A 20,009-nucleotide genomic window follows, 5' to 3' on the forward strand; every position below is an offset into this window, starting at 1 on the left:
AAAAAAACACATTCAGACATTCTATCACCCCTTCCTTCTTTCAGTTTACAGATATTTTTTCTTTTTTTCTCCTTTTTTCTTCATTCCACTCTGTATCACTCTGTCAATATCACCTGTGATGGCTGTTTAGCCTGTTGTTTTCACATTTGGCACACTGTTGTTTTATCAAGTTCCAGCATGGCCTCTCTGTGCAGGGAAATACACACGTCTGTGTAAAACTCAGGCAGTTTGTGGAAACCTGCCCAGATGCTCAGTCCTCGTCGAATGGGGGACTTTGAGCAGACGACTCATATTCTAGGGTGTTTTTCCCTTTTTTGTGCGGGAAGTCCTGTGGGGCATTCTGTTTCTCTCAGTCCTTTGGACATCTCTCAAAACCTGTAGGCTGTAGAGTTTCTTAAGCCAGCATGAGCCCAGTCAGTGTCTATGAAAAGCTCCTAAAAGCTGTTTTTATTTTTTTTCTCGCTTGTTGTTGTGACAGTTCCTGCTGACTAGCTGAACAACTCCTCAGCAGCAGGTTTTGTCTCAGCCACTGCTGAAATAATGAGGTCTTCTGCAAGAACATTTGGGCAGACTGTATGCTGTGATAAAGATGCTGCTAGTTTTCAGTGGGACTGGGAGACAATACGCTGATTGGCACTCTTCCATAATTACAGCACTTTCATATTTACTGACCATGAAATGATGCACAGTGTGTTCTGATGTTCGGTTCATTTCAGTTGTGTTGATGGCCAGCGATCGTCAGAGCCCTTTTAGGCTTGGCATGGAGTGGCTATTTAGCTACTGCACTGACGTAGTTGCCAAGCTCTTATGAGGATGGCCTTACGTCAGCATGTGTGTATGTGTTTTTTTTTTTTTTTTTTTTTTCAGATTTCATCATTGTTTGTTTTTTTTTTTTTTTTTTGCTTTTTCTTGCTTTTGTAGTTAGTCTTGACTTTTGCAATGCTATTGCATTAACCTGTTTTGAAGTAGAGCTATATATTACATAGTTGCACAGTTTTTACTGACCTTAAAGTAATGACCAGTGGCCAAGTGTTGTTCATTATTGATCATGTTCCATCATTAATGACATGAAAGATCTGGAGTTGATTTCAAATTGCATTTGATAGCCATTTGTGTAAACTCTCAATCTGCATTTTAAAAAGACGTCAGTGCATGCTTATTTAACTTTCTGTGGTGATTCTGTATTCTGCAGCTTGTGCAGAATACAGAAATGTTGTGCAGAAATGTTGTGTTAAAAATGTCCTTTTCGGTGGCTTAAAGTGTTAATTACACTCTCTGACTTTAAGGGGAACACAGTAGAATGAAATGTCAAGTTTTGCATAATACAGCTTCAAAGCAAAGAAATTGAATGGAGTTTTTAATACCTCTCTGAACTAGAGACACTGTGATTAGGACCACTCACAGGTACGTGAGGCCTCAGATCAAACAAGGCAGTGATTATGACCTGGTTGTGTTCAGGTACTGGCTGACATATTGATTAGGACCAGTTATTGTAAAGAGAAATTGGGACTGACCATATTGCACTTTGCGAACTCAGACCACTGCAGTGTTTTGCAATTGCAAACAATGTGCAATTTTGCTCCAAAGCTTAACGATAATAGACTGGTTAGCAGCGTGCCAAACCAGCGAGTGGCAATCGTAGACACTACCCACCCTATTATAGAACTGGGGAGCATCACAATGGTTGTGAAGCTGCTTCTTGGAGATAAAAATGTATAGTAAAGTGGAGTTGTGACTATTTTACACTCCATAAACTCAAACCACTGCTGTGTTTTGCCCAAACAATGTGCAATTTCGCTCCAAAGCTTAAGGATAATAGACTGGTTAGCAGAGTGCCAAGACCAGAGTGGCAACCTTAGACACTACCCACCCTATTATAGAACTGGTATAGTTGTATAGTAAAGTGGGGTTGTGACTATAATACACTCCATAAACTCAAAACACTGCTATGTTTTGTCCAAACAAGCTGAACATTAACAGACTGGTTTATGCTGCTATGAGTTAGTTGTTCAAGAGAATAACATATGTATTTGATTTAAGAGACCCCTGATTGTGCATCATCAATACAGATCTTAAAAAACTTTGTGTTTTTTTTGTACAGTTTTTTTTTTTTTTTTTTTGCCTATGTCTAATCTATGGTGAATGAGTTTCATTCAGACTGTTTATGAACAGCTGTTGAGCTGCCGTGGGCCAAGTGCTCAGAGAGCTGTACAGAAGCATTTTTTTTTTTATGTTGGACCCAGGCTTTTGAACATTTTAAAGGATTTCCACTGAGTCCAAGTCCTGCTGCATTGGGACTGCTGTGACATAGCTCCATCTGCCTGCATATGCCCGCTGGGTATCCTCCTGCTCTGCTTGTTAAGACCAAATGCCACTGGCTTGAGCTGCTGCCATCCAAATCAGCATTCAGTGTCTTCCTGCTGTTCCTGCTTTACAATTCACAGCTCCGCTTCTCGGGAGCAGAGGTCTGTTCAGCAGCCACAGCTCCATTTAATAAAAGCCATTCGGACTGAATCATGGTTGAATAATGTTAATAGTTCTGCAATTTACCTGTCCCCTTCCTTGCAGGAGGATGTGATTTAGATGTGTAATTGTATGCAGAGAGTCACTTTTCTTCTGTAAGATATTGATAGAGATGATGCAGAGGTGATCAGTGTGGAGGGGTTCCTGAGTGGCCATATCTGTTTCCAAGGGAGAAAGCAGAGCTATTCTCTGTGCTTATCAGTTTAAACTTTGTGTTACAGCATCTTCTCAAAGGCTTTGAACCAGAATAGAAGGACTGTATCACTGACCTTCATAAAAAACATGCTTTTCAGTTTAGTTATAGAGATATTTATATAAACGGTCAAAAAAGGGGATGGAATTTGGGTTTCAAATTGTTTCAAAGGATTACAGCATCATAAGAAGACAAATAAGCACATAAGAAAATCACGTTTTTTTGTCAGCTCTGGTTTAACCAAATAGTGTTTTTTATAGTAGCCATAGCTTCAAAGCATTTTTTCTAAAATCCAGACCACTGATTCATTGTAACTAAACATTGACATTGGAGCTCCATTCTTGTCCATTCTATAGAAATAAAGCTAGGAATATCCCCCATAAAATATAGACCATGGAACCTCCAGTGAGCAACAATGGCATGGAAAAACTACCTCAAGGCTCGCATATAGAGGGCCGAAAGGTCCACCATTTTCCCCATTGCTGAAAGTGAAAAAAGCATGTGGAATGATATGGTTGAGTAGAATTACAGGATGCTATTCATAATTATTCAAGCTGCACATTTTTCACAAATGAAATCCTCTTCAATTTATAGTTACAAAGTTACATATTTCTTTTTATTTCTAGGACATTTCTCAAACATCCATTCTTCCATCCAACATCCATCCATATTTTGTGGATGGGAAACCAACACAAGAACATTCTTACCAAGAGAACTCAGTAAAGTGAATGTGTCTGTTGCTTGTGAGGCTCCTAGGTTAGCAATTAGCCTAACCTCTTACCTGCTAGAATCAGTAGCACCAACATTTACTTTGAATGAGATGTCACCATAAGTCATTTGATAGGAAATGCTAAGAAATTCTAACAGAAATGTGTAAAAAGTCTTGAAAGTGGACCTGGCACACTAATATGGATTAAGGTCAGTGGGCATGATTTTAAAGCTGTTATTTTGGTTTAAAAAAAATACTACATACTGATGCTTTTTTTTTAAACACTTTTCTCATAGCTGTGGATTTCCTTTAAAAATGTCTCTTGCTGAGAGTACACAAAATTGACACACTGGCTCATGACCTGAACGTTCAATAGGGAGTCTTCCACATCTGTTTCTGACTGTTCCGCTAACATTAGAGCACTGCCAGTAAAGCAGAGTGTCTGTAAAAGGACTGCTGGAAATGCTTGAGGAAGTAAGAGCTCCTCATGTTTTAAACAGTTTCTCACTAACATTTTTCAACAGGTCTATACTGATCTCTTCAAAAATAACATCAAGCGTGGCTGCTGTTTACAAAAATGCTTAAGAACTGGTGGCGAATATGTGCAGTGCTCTGTATTTTCCTGTATATCCCATGTACCGTTCTGTCTCCATCCTTGGCACACTCACTTTAAGAGCCATTATTTCTGAACTTGTGTTGGCTTAGGCTGAAGGCTCTTTCTCCTCACTGCTAGTTCCATTTGCAGAGGCCTGGGCTCTGCGATAAACCTGTTTTGAATATCAGCGCTGTTCTTCTTTTTTTGTAATTGCTTCCTTTTCAGCTTTTAAGTGAGTCGCTTTATCTTTCAGCTCTCATCTCTGGCAGTAATGGAGACTCGGGTTATCTGTGCATTCAGGTGCAGGACAGAGCAGTTAATTACTGAGTGACCTAAGCTGGGAGAAGGGCCAGATTAGTGGCTTTGCTGCCCAATACCCTGAAAACCCACATGTTCCTCACCACTGTGCCACCTTCTTTTGGCTGTGACCCCCTGTAGGTCTCCTGAGGCAGCACATGCATTAGCAGTGACATACAGATTAAAAAGAATATAAAAAAACATTCTTTTCATATCTATGGGGACAAAAGAAAAAAGAAACCCGTGGCTTTTTTGTAGTGTGGGTTTGTTCTCTTCTCCTGTTCACATGGCTGTTGGCACAGGAATAATGAAACCGCGCTTGAGCTTAGTGTTGGGGGTCCTGTTGTGAAAACTCATTAAAATGTGATTTACATGTCGCCTCCCAGAAGGCTTGGGTGGAGCCCCAAGCACTCATGACGGAAGTTAAGCTGAAGTAACAGTTGAGCTTAATGTGATGGTGGGCTTCCACCAGGGTGTTTTTTCTTATACTTATACTTTATTTTTCTGGGGGAAGAAAGATACTTAAGGGAATCAGATTGTATTATGATCGGAGGAAACCAGGAAGCAGGAAGCAGCTTCACAAAAGTGTATAAAGAAAAAAACAATTTAGCTCTGCTTTCTTTCATAACTTTAAAGTTCAGGCAAAAACAGATAAGATAAATTGTTAGGCTCGTTTTTTTTTTTTTTTTTTTTTTGCTTCTCACTTGGGAGTGAGGCTGATGAGGTTTCCCTCTCACTCCTCTCTCAGGCTTAAGGCTGATAAGGAGTAAGGCTTATGAGTTTCCTCTTTTGCTTTTTTTAAAGAGTGAGGCTGAGAAGGTTTTTTATTGCTTCTTCTTCAAAAGTGAGGCTGAGGAGGCTTCAACAGGATCCAAGGCTAAGAAAGCTATTCTTTTGCTCCTCTCTTAGTGATTTAAGCTGATGACGTTTCTAACGCTCTTTTCTCAGGAGTACATCTGATGATGTTCCAGTCTTGATTCTCTGAGCCTCACAAGGCTTCTTTTGTTGATTTCTCACTGAAGTGAAAACGAAGTGTTCATCTTCTCTTCTCTTCTCTTCTCTTCTCTCATCTCATCATCAGTTACTCTGATGATGGTCCTTGCTTGCTCTTTTTTCTCTGGTGACTCAAATAAGGAGCCTGGCTTGCCTCTCTCTATGCATTGAGGCTGATGAGAATCCCTATGAGTAAGGCTGATATGGTTCCTGTATTGGTTCTCACTCAGTAGCAAGACTGAGGAGGTTCCTGTCTTGCTCTTCTCTCTGGAGTAAGGCTGATGAGATTCTCTAGGCGTAAGGCTGATGAGGTTCCTGTCATTCTCTTCTTATTGGAACTGCCTCATGCTTTTTTTTTTTTTTTAGGAAAGAGGTTCATCAAGTTTCTGTCATGCTCCTTCCTCTGGGGTGAGGCAGATGAGGTTCTTGTCATGCTCTTTACTCTGGAGAAGGCAGATGAGGGCTTTGTCTAGCTCTTCTCTTTGAAGTAAGGCTGATGAGAATCTTTAGGCGTAAGGCTGATGAGGTTCCTGTCATGCTCTTCTCTTTTGAACTGTTTCTTGCTTCTTTTTCAAGAGTAAGGTTGATGAAGTTCCTGTCATGCTGCTTCCTCTTGGGTGAGGCAGATAAGGTTCCTGTCATGCTCTTCTCTCTGGAGTAAGGCTGATGAGATTCCCTAGGCATAAGGCTGATGAGGTTCCTGTCATGCTCTTCTCTTTGGAACTGTTTCTTGCTTCTTTTTAGGAGGGAGGTTAATGAAGTTCCTGTCATGCTCCTTCCTCTGGGTTGAGGCAGATGAGGTACCTGTCATGCTTTTCTCTCTGGATTAAGGCAGATGAGGCCTTGCTTTTAGGCTGAAAAAGTTTTGTATTTATCCTCTTACAGGAGTGAGGTTTGAGATGTCTTTTTCCCTCCTTTTCAAGAGTGTGGCAGAAGAAAATCTTTTCTTGTTCCTTTTTGCAGGAGTGAAGTTCTCACCTCTGTCTCAGATATGAGAAAACTCCTCTCTTACTTCTCCAACAGGAGTGAGGTTGATGCACTTACTCTCTCAGGGCTCCCTGATCAAGAGAGTTCTTCTAATTGAAATTTTGTACTTTTTTTTCTAATGATGCCAGCACAGTGTGTGTAATGCTGCTCTTCTTGTCAAAACAAGTTTGTTTACTGAGAGAAAAAAAAATACTGTTTTTTTCCCCCCCACAGTGGCTCTTGGCCAGCAGCAAAATATTTGCAGGCTATTGGTGCTCTATTGTCCAAATAGAGTGCCTTTGGGCATTGTCAGTTTTAAAAGTAGATGTTCTTGTCCTCTGACTGATAGGCCAAAGTAAGCCTTGTGTGGCCAGGAACTGTGCAGTCCCTTTGGACGTTACAAAGCTATTAGTATTTTCTCTCTGTGGTATCTATTCATAGAGCTCTTCATCCTCCATATTGATGCTGCTGCATGCTCGAGTAGATACCCTGAGACCACCAGCATGTCTCCTGCCTCTGTATTTAGCAAACTACACTGCTACGTGTCTCGCTGGCACACAGTAGCATGATATTGGGACTTTGGGGAAGGATTTCTTACTACTGTTCTCACAAATAAACTAACTTTCATTTTTTTTCCTCCCAGTGAGCTAAACTCAAAGCTGCAAGACACCCTGGAACAGATTGAGGTATGTGGCATGCTTATTTTATGTCATTTTTGAGGAAGTATTTAAAGACCAAGAATGCTAAAACACTAATCAGCTGATACCTGATCAGGGTGTAGCAATCTAATTTGTGTTGTTAATTAAGAAATACACACCCAACCCTGCTTTTACACTAAAAGGGTAACAAAGCATCCGTATATCGTCACTGTCCAATGAAAAACACTTTCTCCAAAACAGCAAATTTATAGGAGAGAGAAAAAACCTTGTAAACTTTCAGTGGAAGTCAATGTAAAGAGAGTTTATTTCAGGACATTTTAAAAAGTTTCTATTGGCCCGTTCATCAAGAAATTTTGGCACAGTGTAAGAGACAGTTTGTCTGTTCAAATTATGAAGTAAACTAAAAATCAACAAAAATGGAGATGTGTTTTTCATTGGACAGCGACGATATGACTTGATATAGCCATGATACAGAAACATAGGGAAATTAGGTTTATGAACTTTATGCAAAATTATTTAATTATGAAGCAGTAAAGTGACATAAATTGGTAGTCCTACAGATTCTGCATACTAATTGGAAGTCCGAAGTTTCCACTTTTTTTTCCTAATGCGTTTTGTATTTCTGTTCTTATCAGGATGTTTTTGATTTTTTTGCTATAAGTGATGCACAAATACAGGGAAATTCAAAGAAAAAATGTGGAAAGTGTGGAAGGAAAAAATGACGACTCAAACTTGCTAGATTATTCAATATGCTAACTGGCCACACTGATACACCCATGTGACAACACAAGCATTTGACCCACAGGATACAATCTTGGGACAACGTGATCGGCTTTTCAATGTGAACACAGAGTTAGGATTTCCTTACTTAACCAAATAATCAGTTTTTTGAATGTTACTGAATTTTAAATAAATAAAGATTTCCATCTTAAACAGAATTGTTCACTTCGCCAGCAGTCTCAGAATGCCGCTCTGGGGTGGGTGTGCCAGTACTCTGTCCCTTTAGCTCGGAGGCAGATGGATTGTCTTTTTTTCCCTGAATACATTGCTGTCTCTGAGGAGTGTGTGACTGTATAGAAGCATATGAGAGCTCACACTCTATACTCTATAACACATACAGCCACACACACATGCACACACACAAACCCACACACACTTCTCCAGCAGTGCCGTCTGTCTATGACGCGTGTGAATTCGTAAATAAAGCCCGGGGAGAGATCACATTAAAAGGAGCCTGGCCCTTTCACTTTTTTCTCTGTCTCTCTCTCTCTCTCTCTGTGTTTTTCTGTCTCGCTGTCTCTCTCTTGCTCTCTGTCACTCTCTGTCTCTTTTTCTCTCTCTATCCATTATTTCGACACAATCTCTGTCTCTATCTCTCTCTGTGTCTGTTTTTCACTCTCTATCTCTTTTTCTTGTTCCATCTCTCTCTTTTTCTTTCTCTTGCTCTGTCTTTCTCTCCATCTTTATTTCTCCCTTTCCACATGTTCTCTTACTATTACTTTCTCCCATCTTCTCTCTCTTCTTCCTCCTACAATTGCATCAAACGACTTGCTTCTCTATTTTGGTCATAAATCTGTTCTAACATATTTTAAATATCAGTGTTTAACCTTTTAACTCATCTCTAATTACACAAATGAGAATCTGCTCTAAAGTATTTTTTTAAATATCAGTGTTTAACCTTTTATCTCCTCTCTAAATATGAATACAGGTTGCAAAGACTAGAGCAGCACCTAACATTTTTTTTGTTTTTATTTTTTTATTATTATTAACTAATTTATTTTCTTATTATTAAATTACATTTTGTGTGTGTGTGTTTTATTAATAAAATTTGACTAAATAAAAAAATAATATTTCTCTTTATTTGTTTTTTTACATTGTCTTTAATCCACTTATTGCTGTTTGTTGGGAGATTACATTTCATCAGTCATGTCAGACAGGCAGGAATACCTCTGTCCCCTCACCTTCATCCCCCTCACCCTCCTATTTTTTCCCCTCTTCTACACAGGAGCAACTGGATGTGGCTCTGTCCAAAACCTGCAAGCACTTTGATGTCTCGCACTACACCAAAGTTCAGCTTGCATACACACTCCTGGGCAAGACGCAGGTGAGTGAGTCATCAGACTTTATTCAGTGTTCATCCCAACATCCCCCAAAAAATCTCAAAAATCTGTGTCAGTTTGATAAGATGAGTCATTTCTGGTTTAGAATTTTCACCCAGGAGAGGAGTTCCTCTTTTTCACCTCCTTCCACAGATTCACAAAAATCTGGGCTTGGAGTTCAAATCCCAGGATAAAGCTTTCACATCACTGCCCATCTCTCTCTGCACCAGTTCAGCAGTGCATGAACAGAGCTAGCTGCTTTCCAAGACCCCCACCCCCTCTGCCCACCCCCTTCAAATACCCTCCTATTGATCTTGAGCATCAAACATCCACAGATTTCACAAATCTATCTGTGACATACTTGTGTGATCATAGAACTGTCTGATAAGCAGAAAAGCGTGTGGAGAGAGGGAGATAATGGTGTTAAAGACTTTTTGTTCTTTCCACTGTTATTTAATTCAATTTTAGCATGTTCACTTATCCCCCCCCCTCGGTAAATACGTAAAATTAAAGGGATTGAAAATGAAGTTTAAATGACAAAAAAAACAAGCAAACAATGTAAGATTTAATTAAGAAAAAAATAAAATTATTAAAAGTAAAAAGGATATGCAAACAGGCTAAAATGTAGCGCAATAAAACAAGGAGATAAATACGTAGAATAATTAAATATAAACACAATTAAAAGAAAATAAAAGACTACAATAACCACAATTCTAGAAAAGTAAATGATGGAACTAAAATAAAAAATAATAATAAGTAAAAAATAAATAAAAAAGGAAGAAATAAATTCAATAAAAAGGTGAAAGGCCAAAAGTAAAAGCAGTAAACAAACTAAAGGATGAAATGAATAAAAATAAATAAATAAAATAAAAGGGCTAAAAGGTAAAACATAAAATTAGATAAATAAAAAGACAAAATAATTAAAATAAATAACAAGGTAAATAAAAAAAAATCTACTTAAACAGTTACAGGCTGTCTGAAGGTGGTTAGATGTTTCAAGTTTAAAACAAATAAATAAATAAATAACACTTTGAGAAGTTGTTGACATAAAATTAAACTTTATATGTGTGAATCTCATAATCATCATCACTCATAACCACTAAAAGGAAGCTTAAGATTAAGTATAAGAAACAGCTGGACATGAAGCACATGTTACACTCTGTTCGAGACATTCCTGGAAGACCCTTACTGTGTGTGGGCAGGTATTATCCTGCTGAAAATGCCATTTGGAAGGCACATGGAACATGTAGCTGCAGGATGTCTTGCCCATATTGCGGTGCATTTAGTGGCACTAGCATCACTACCAGGAGTGACTGACTATTTTATTCAATATCTCCCCTGATTATCACACCAGCAGTTGGACTTTGTGTCACTTAACAGCGAAAACACAATTAAAGCACTAACCACAAGGCCTCCATACTCCATAGAGGATCGACCATCTTGTTTTTCTCAGTCCAATGATGTTCTTCCCAGTGTCTAATTAGACTACACCTTAAGTCATTTACATATCTGCTGGAGACAGAACTGCATGCTGAGTTTCAGCAATTTGACCTGCAGTTGTAAGAATGTTTATTTGTGTATGTTGAGGCATCTTCTGGCTATTTTTTATAGCTCTAGGCAAATGAGCTAACACCTAGCACTCATTAGCTTACTCACAAATTACTTTAGAGCTCACAGATACACTCATCTACATTCTTCAAACAGTAGCAGCCTCTAGGCCATCCAGTACTCAAGTACAGCCACACTGCAAGACGGAGAAAGTGCTGTCATTGTTTCTTTTGACTCCTGGCCCCTGGTGTATACTGCTATCTACTTGTCATCGGAGCTTGTCCAGTGCCATACATCCTGACCCGCTCACTGTTCCCTAGAGAAGCGGAGTCTGTTCTTGAGTCTGTTTGAGCTGCTGTTAGAGATGGAAGAGTGCATCAGTGCTCAGTAATGCATTGATTTAAAGGTGGTAATTCAGCTGCATCGATTTAAAATACTTAAAATGGATACAATTAGTATCGGGCAGAGGTGGAAAAAGTACTGAGAAATTGTAATTAAGTAAAAGTACCTTTACTTTGCTAAAATTATACTCAAGTAAAAGTAAAAGTACCCATCTAAAAATCTACTCCTGTAAAAGTAAAAAAGTACTCAATTTAAAATGTACTTTGAGTAAAAGTTACATAGTTACTTTTATTTATTTAATGTAAAAAGTACATTAAATACAGTACAGTAAATTAAATAATTTGGACCTGTATTTTTTTTTTATAGTTTTACATTTCGTTATTATTTTTTAACTTGCCATTGCTATGATTTAACTGCTATTTACATGTTTTATTTTTTAACATTCAAGCAGATTGGTTAGTGTTCCCAATGAAACTTAAGGAATCATCATGAAAAACATGAAAATATACAAAAAAAAAAAATGTTGGTCGGGGCATGCACATATCGTAAAGAAGCACATATCGATGGGTAGCGTAACTCGACAGAACACCGGTTCCCCCGAGCACAGCTGATTCACGCAGCGTCTCTCCCGCTAACCGTAATAAACGCTGCTGGAAGAAGCTCAGTTGCGCTGCCTTTTTAATTCAAACTATTCGTTTTTTTCCCCACAGCATTTAATTCTCACTGTGACTAAGCACTAATCATGCAGAACTTAACTGCTTGATGTCAACATTTTCAAAACAAAAATATTTTTTTTATATCTTGGATGGATGTAGGTGGACGAAAATGATACCCATAATTGTTGACCCGTGAGTTTCTGCTGCTTGCCTACCTTTCCCTGGTTCCTTGACAGACATATCACTGGATGATCAATGACAGATGCTGGTGGAGACACTCTTGACATCCATTAACTGACGCACAGGAAGTGACAGTGGCTGCTTAGGCGCATGGTGTGGTGTTGATGCTTTTTGTGGGTAAACGGCCCTCGAGGCTCGAGCTGTCGTCTTCAAGAATAGACATTAGGCTGGATTTGGTTGTAGACGGAAGCCTGTTCACCATCAACCTCTTTCTTGCTGTCTTGCTTTCGTTTCTGGATAAGAGCTTTTAAGTGTTTTACAGAGTGCATCTTTAGCATCTGCTGTCAGTGCTAAAAGCTCATCAAACGCAAACCCTGAACCAGAGCACGTAATTCATTAAAAGTTCCCTCTGTCCTTCTGCAGGAAAAAATTACCCACTTTAAGACTGAGTTGTTTGTACTTTGCAATTAGCCTAATGAGTGAGCAGACTTTTTGCACCCCCCATTTCGTGATGACTGTTTTTGTTATTCTTGCCATTATAATATTTCTAATGGATTTTTCCTTTTGTCGTTCTATATTAATAAGCACCTGCCAATTTTTATCATGCCATGCCATGTCGAGTTGCAGGTGTCATCATTAGCTGTTATTAGTCACATTTGAAAGATCTCTGCCCTTTGCAAATGACGTTAAGGCTCTAATCCAAACCAGAAAGTCTGTTCTTTCGCCCTTAACTCCTCAGAATTTTCTCTCCGGCTGTGAATCAAATACACTAACCAAGAAAAGACAGTGCTCTTGATGGCTGCTTTTGATTGAGTCTGGCTGGATGCTGGGGAGGGCTGCGCTTCCAGAGCTGTGTTGGGAGAGAACAGTATAATTAAGTTGTCGGAAAGTGCTGGTTCTCTCTGGTGGGCTTGTAGCACACTAGACTCTGTTGTTCTTTAATGACTTATCTCTTTAGAGCATGTGGGCTGAGCTAGAGTCCACACATGGTGGCACCCTGCAAGTGTTCCAGCAGGGTGCCAAGCATGGGTCAGCTTCCCCTGAGTAAAGCAGCACGGAAAGAAGTCACTTAGGGTTTTTCAGCCTCTGTTGATCTGTCACCTGTAGCCGCCTAGGCATAAAGATTAAGTGTGAATGAGGCTCTTTTGTGCGTTTGTGTTTTGGACACAGGATCTAGTGGTGCTTCTGTTTGGCACTGATTGTGCAGCTTTGGACGGATTCTCGCATTGCCTGAAGTAGTGCTCTCACATGATGAGAAGGCTGTGTTCACTGTGAGGCATGATATTATTGAATGTGTGATTATGTGTGTGTGGGAAAGAAAGTGAATGTGATTTGAGGAAGAAACGATGAGAGACCTTCTCACTTTGTTGCGTTTGAGAAGAATATGGCTTAAAGAAATAAAACCCGTAGTAACATTAACTGAAATAAATACTTAATGTTATCACTTAATCTATTAAAAAGGAAACATGGAATTTATGCATTTCCCCTCTTTTTTCTTTATCTCTCTCTCTATGTCTCTCAATATCTTCTTAGACTGCTATGGATCAGCTCCACATGCACTTTACCCAGGCCATTCACAACACAGTGTTCCAGGTGGTGCTGGGCTATGTGGAGCTGTGTGCTGGCAACGCAGATACCAAGTTCCAGAAGATGCAGTACAAAGATCTCTGCACGGTAAGCCCCAACTCTTTCTTCCACTAAACCTGTTTATATAAGCTATTCCAGACAAATGCAGGAACAGAATGATATTCAGTTAAATGTAGTCTCAGTACTGGATGCTTGAGTTCTGCAGGTGGAGTGAATCTGATTTGTAACTGATGGCTCTCTGTGTTTTCAGTCAAGTCACAAAAATTAAACAATATCAGCAAGTCTATGCTATCTGTACAACCAACTAAAGCAGAGATGACTAGAGATGTTTTTTTTTAACCAGTGCAACTTTTCTAGATTTACAATGCAGCTTTAGAGACCCAGGAAACTTACAGAGCAACCATATGTGTTTTGAAGATTTTATTATTAAAGATACAAGGTAGTATCAGAGCATCAAGCAACTGAGGCCTTTAAATCAGAGTTAAAAGACAATAGATAACACCATCCTGATTTAAATACAAACTTTAACAATGAATTAACCAATAAAAAGTCTCTAAAAAAACACAGGTCAGACAATCAGACATTTAGAATTTAAAAGCTCAGTTCCACTGGAGAACCATACAAGCACAGCCAGTTATCTACATAAAAAAATACAAAATAAATGTAAAAAATCTGAAGCGATTTCCTTTTTTTTTTAAATTGTGTTCTATTTTAGTCCTACTTTGTGTGTGATGAGTTGTGTATGATGTTCAATACCCGAGAAAAGAAATAGAAGAAATGGAAATGAAAAGAAAGCTCATTTACACAAAGTTTTATTGTTATTGTACTTACATTGTAATTTCAATTGACAAATATATATAATGTATATATAATATATGCAATGTGATACAATGTCTAGGCTACATTAATATACAAGATTTAGCAATGAATCCTAATGCAAATGAGAAATTATAATGTTCTGGACCTTGGCTTGAGAACATTTTCTCCAGCCTGGACTGTATTAAAGTTTAATTAAATAACTGTGACCTAGAGAATGCCTTTGAGACAAGCTCCTTCAGCAAACAGCGTGAGCTTTAGCTAAATGTGCTCTTTGACTGAATAAATGCACTTCAGTTAATCTGATTTATTTTAATGAACCATTGATTAGATAAATGATGTGTTGTATGGTAACTGTAAATAATGCATGTCCTCAAGGGGATGTGTAGAAAAGATCAAGCACATAACAGACACATTAAATGTCTATTTTCGAAAGAAAAGCTTTGCCAGTAGAATAAGCTTCCCTGGATCAGATGATCATGAAGCTTTTGGCACCATGTATAAAGCCAGGCATTGGGTAGAGGGTATAAATCTACCTGGTGCTGAGCTGTAAATATTTTTGGGATAAGTTGGGGTTGAATGGGGTTGAAGTGGAGTAATGATTATCCACCATCCTGACCTCACTCTCACACTTTTCACTTAATACAATCAGATCTTCACAAGAATGCTTCACAATCTAGGAAAATGTTTCTTCAAAAGATACAATGCTTTTGTGTCATTATAGTGTATATTAGATATTAGAAGCATTTTTTCAATTGTATGGGTGTTTTTTTCTCATTTATACATGTATTAGACTAGCATGGCTTTTTAAAACCTTTCTGGAATAGTGTGCTTTGAAATTCGCAAGAACATCCAACCAAGACAATTTCCTCTCAGCTGTCATGAGGCTCAATTCAGACAAATAAAAATGTGCTTTTAAGAACATCTGATGAGCCAGATGAGTGTGTACCTACATCCGTAATAGCTTGTGTGATCTGAAGTAATTCAAAGCTTAGATAAGATATGAGAAAAGATAATTAAATCCATTTCCTTTTCATACTGGAACATTTACTTCTCGGTTTGTCCTGGCATGACTATGTTGTTTATCAATGTGGTAAATGTGGCAGTGTGCTTTATGAACATGACACAATAGTAGTAGTGTTTATTTCAGTATTGGGTGTTTTTTTAACATAATTACACACTGCAAAGATAAATCAGCTTTATATATCATCTTTACATTTGATTTCCCAATATATATTATAAATAACATGTCTCATGAATGTGAATCTCGTCAAAAAAGACGCAACAAAAGAGCTCACCAAATTCTCTATTCCACTTTTGGACACATTTTACGTTATAAAGTCTTTCTTTAAATCAAAATGGCAAGAGGAGTGAGGCTGAGAGCTTAGCAATAAACTGCATAAAATTCAGCCATTGTTAAGACAGACAATCTACACAAGGTGCTGCAAAGGTCACTCAAATCTAACACATGGACCCTTAATAACGAATACTGAAATACCATCTTGTCAACCGTGCAACATCCCGCTAACGATGAAACACATCCTCATCGACTGCCCTGCCTGTTACCATGAAAGACAATCTTACTACCAAGAAAAGAACAGAATAGACCTTTTTAAAGTTTGTATCGCATCTTAAACTCAAAAACCTAATTTAAAACGTGTGGCGAACTATATTTCCTTTATTGGGCTAGAACTCTAGGACAACTTTGCTTTGTCTGGACATATAAAACCAAGTGTGTGCTGATGTGGCAATAAAACCTCAACAGCCAACCAACCAGCCTCATGACTGTAACTTCCTGAAACCATAAATGGCATCCCTTAGGGAGGAGGACAATTTTTACAGCATTTGTTTACTGTACCTGAATTCCAGCACTATTTATATTCACTCAAAGCTGAGTTAAAGGTAATCTCCTAAATTCCCCAAAGAGCTTTGGACGTTAAGCATTGAGATCATGCTTAAAGGCTCCATCTTTTGTGCTTATGACAAGCTTAAAATGTTCTATTTTCCCTCTTAAGGGATGGTACATTTGTCTAGATATAGTGAGAAGAGAAAGAAGCGCTGACACGTTGCTCTGTGGAAGGGGAAGGCAATCTCATTCATGAGCAAGTCGCAGAGCAATTAATTTGAGTTAATATGCAGGAATGGAGTCCTCGCGAATCACCTCAGTGGCTTCTCTGCTCTGAAGGCAGCCGGAGCAGCTCTTTAGCCCAGCCTCTTAAAGGCTCATTTGCATCAAGCAGAAAAGAGGCTGTACATCACGAAGTAGCAGTTGTCCTCGTCAGACCATTTTATTATATTCTGAAATGGAGCGAGCAGCTTTATCTGTGTGTTTTGTGGAGGTAATAACAGCCAATAGGTGGAGCAACATTAGGTATTACTAAGATGCACCAGCCTCTAACAAAACATCAACTGCCGTTCAGGTCATCCTACCATGATTCCTCTATGAGCAGCTTTAGTGCTGAAAATGAAAGGAAGCTACTGGTGCTTTGGCTGTAAAAAGTGCTATGTGTTCAAACTCTACAACCTTTAAGAGCTGAGCAGCAATCTGTGGCTGCAGATTATGAGGTCTTAATACATGCTGTTCTTGGCATAGTAAACTGGAACGATGAGTAGGAGTTTTCTACACGTCCTGGTACTGGCAGACGAGTTTAGATATTTGGCGTGGTTTTAGGTCTACACCTGGACCTGTCATGTAACAGTGCCAAAAGGGATTTCATTGAATTAAACTGATCTCAGCTAAAGCATACTTTCTGATTCTTAGGTTCAGCCAGTGCAGTAAACGGGTGTGTGCTATGAGTATATCACTTTTTGATCATTTTGTTTTTAATTTTACCCCATTTTTTCCCGATTTGAAAGATTAGTTACCAATCATCCCCCCATCACTAGTAATACCCCAGCACTAGGAGGTGATTAGCACATCTTCTCTGATAGATGTGAAGCTAGACAGCCAGAAGTACGGTACTCACAGGATATGTCGAAGAAAGCTACATTAACACAGCAGGTAAAAGTGGTTTGAATCTGATTTTCTCACAAATCCAATGTTTATTTTGTGCTGATAACAATCTTTTTTTAACGTGAGCCAAATCTGGCTTTTTTCTGAAGTTTTGGTTTAATTTAATTTCAGGTTTTAACTTCAGGCAGTGGCATCTTAGTGAAAATTGGTCACTGTGAAACATGCTATTTGTCCAGTGACATCTTGTTTGGCCACTTTATTAGAAACACTGAGCATTTGCGACACAAGCTATGTAGTTTTATTTGAGCGGATACATATTTGTAAGGTCTTTTATCTCATTATACCTCCATTCACTATTGTTTTTTTTTTTCATCTATTGTTTATTTTCCCTTGTCCTCACTGCTTTTTTCCTCCTTTTTCTTGACATAAAAAATGCAAGAGTTCCAGTTTAGATGTTCAGACTGAGTCGCATTGCCATACCAAATGTTAAAGTAGCCCAAGTCAGATATGAAAATGCATTCAGTGTGTTTTTTGCCATTAGCACTGATACACAAATGGCAGGAATTAGACCACTATTCCTTTCTGTGTGAACATAGCCTTTTAATAACTAGTAGGTCAATAAAAATAATAATAAATAATTAAGTGAGGCCTGAAACCTAGACAGGTGAAGACTGGGTAAACATAGCCTGGTCTAAAGAATCTAAGGACCCCACCCTGTCGTGTTTTAATGGTGTAGTAAAGGTTTTCTTGGCAAACTTTGGGCCTGTTAATAGCAATTACTCATTGCTTGACTGCCACAGCCCATGTGCATCCGTTCATGGCCACAATTTACATTTTAACAGCTACTTTCACCATGAAAAAGCAGCATGTCCCATCTAATAAACATGACAGTGAGTTCACTGTGGTTTAGTGGTCTTTCCAGTCTCTGGATCAGAATCCAATAAAACATTTAGGACATGGTAGGAGCGTGAATGTGCTCCTGAAATATCTCCAGGAATTTTTATGACACAGTGTAAACATGGATCAACATTTCAAAATAAAAAACTTCAAAAATTAAACCTAAACCCTGGGCTGCTTTTAGATGTAGCAACAGCAGCATAAAAAAATCTAAATATTTTGCCTATTCACATCTGGTGTGTATCATCAGTAATACTTTGTTGTCAATAAGTCAATTAGGAATTGGACAACACTAGTGATTAAGAACATTTGATCTACTGAACATGATTCTCCTTGCCCAAGATAGGCCCTGCCACTGCCTGTAAGCAGGAGATAAATCCAGCAGTATAAATCTAGATGATACTAAGTTCAGAGTTTACTCATTCACTTTTATGACTGTTTTATATGTTGTGACAGATCGTGTATAGCCATCTAATTGTAACTGAAGTGCATACAAATATAGTGGCATGTAAACTCTTCTGTCAGTTTGATAGGAAATCCTCTACACAAGCTTGTTTGTGCAATTATCTCATCAGCCAGTCTTGTGGCAGCAGTGCAGTGCATAAAATCATATGGATTTATTTATTTTTTACATCAAAGTTTGAATGGGAAAAATGTGTGGTGACAGGAATTTTTAAGGTGATATGATTGGTTTGTTTGAGTATTCCTGGAACTTCTGACCTTCTGGAAATTTCAAGCACAAAATTTACTAGGTGAGTTAATGAAGGGGCAATGGCAACTCAGATATTCTCCCTGTACATGTGGAGTGATCAGACAAAGTCCCTCAGAATACACAACACGTCAGGTACCACTTCTTTCAGCCAAGAACAGAAAGCTGAGGCTGCAGTAAGCACCTTCTCTTTAAAACTGAACAGATGAATACCATATAAATAAAGTGTTGTATTATAAATTTCTGCTTAGGGACAAAGATGTGGTCAGCAGTTTTCATACTATGGACCCAAACTGTCTTGTGTCCAGACATGTGCAGAGGGAGGGGGCTGGAGCACCTGCCCATTTGGCCCTTTTTTTTTTTGTAAGTGTATGTGTGAAATTTATACCCGTTTTTGATAGGAAGCTACTGCATTTGCCCCTCATTCCCGTCGTCTTCACGTATTAGTATTTTCCTTTATTATGTTAAATAAAAAAAAAACTAAACAAAACAGTATTAACCAGACCGCTGACTGCTGTGTGAATGGGAAACCTCTTAACGCCAATCATGGTGCCATTTCAAGGATAAAGTCCCGCCTTTCAAAAGAAACAGCCAATCAGCTTGTTGGTTTTGCGGAGTGTGGAGGAGAGTTAGTGTGAGTGAGTTTGTTTATTAATTTAGGATTGCAGGTGTTACTGTAAGCTATAATTAATGAAAATTCATTTCACTAACTAGTTAACGAGAAGCTGAATGTTGTGGATATTCAGAATTTAGTACAACTCTAGGTAATGTTGGTAGTTTAAAGTAGTTTCTTAACCCTGATCCAACTGATCAGCTAATAAACAATCCTTTATTGAGTTTACCAGTTAAAATCCCTTAGCCCCCTATGGATCATAAATCAATCATTATATATATCCAGCAGTGTATTAGACACTTCATACCACCACTTACTTTATTAAGTGCCTTTAAAGCAGAGAAAGCTCTAGAATATGCAGAGCAGTAGAAATATGCAGTAGGATACGCAGAAACAGGGTTGAGAAACACTGATCTAACCTGACTTCTGTTCATTTGTGGTTTACAGTAACACCACAGTAAGACCCCAAACCAACCAGTTATATTGTAAGGTATGTTTCTGTATAGTGTTTTACGTTCATGCTCAATGTACCCACTTTTGACTTTGAGCACCTGCCCCTCCGAAGGTCTCTGAACGGCCCTGCTTGTGTCACCCGTCTTGGTTGGCATAGGTTGTGTATTGATGCAGAGAACATTTTCTTGGCCCACTTTGTGCCTGTTAATACCAATCAGTCA

At 38.5% G+C, this 20,009-nt stretch overlaps 1 protein-coding gene across 2 annotated transcripts in view; it reads left to right on the forward strand.

Annotated features, from left to right (window-relative positions):
• The window catches only part of vps50 (VPS50 EARP/GARPII complex subunit), a 203,357-nt gene that overhangs the window by 44,513 nt on the left and 138,835 nt on the right, over nt 1–20,009 (forward strand). For both annotated transcript variants that reach the window (XM_007259800.4, XM_007259801.4), the window contains exons 10-12: nt 6,920–6,962; nt 8,941–9,039; nt 13,294–13,434. In XM_007259800.4, the coding sequence (XP_007259862.3) occupies nt 6,920–6,962; nt 8,941–9,039; nt 13,294–13,434 (283 nt within the window). The remainder of the gene's footprint in view (nt 1–6,919; nt 6,963–8,940; nt 9,040–13,293; nt 13,435–20,009) is intronic.

This window comes from Astyanax mexicanus, chromosome 3, assembly GCF_023375975.1.
Source record: "Astyanax mexicanus isolate ESR-SI-001 chromosome 3, AstMex3_surface, whole genome shotgun sequence".
Lineage (NCBI taxonomy): Eukaryota > Metazoa > Chordata > Actinopteri > Characiformes > Acestrorhamphidae > Astyanax > Astyanax mexicanus.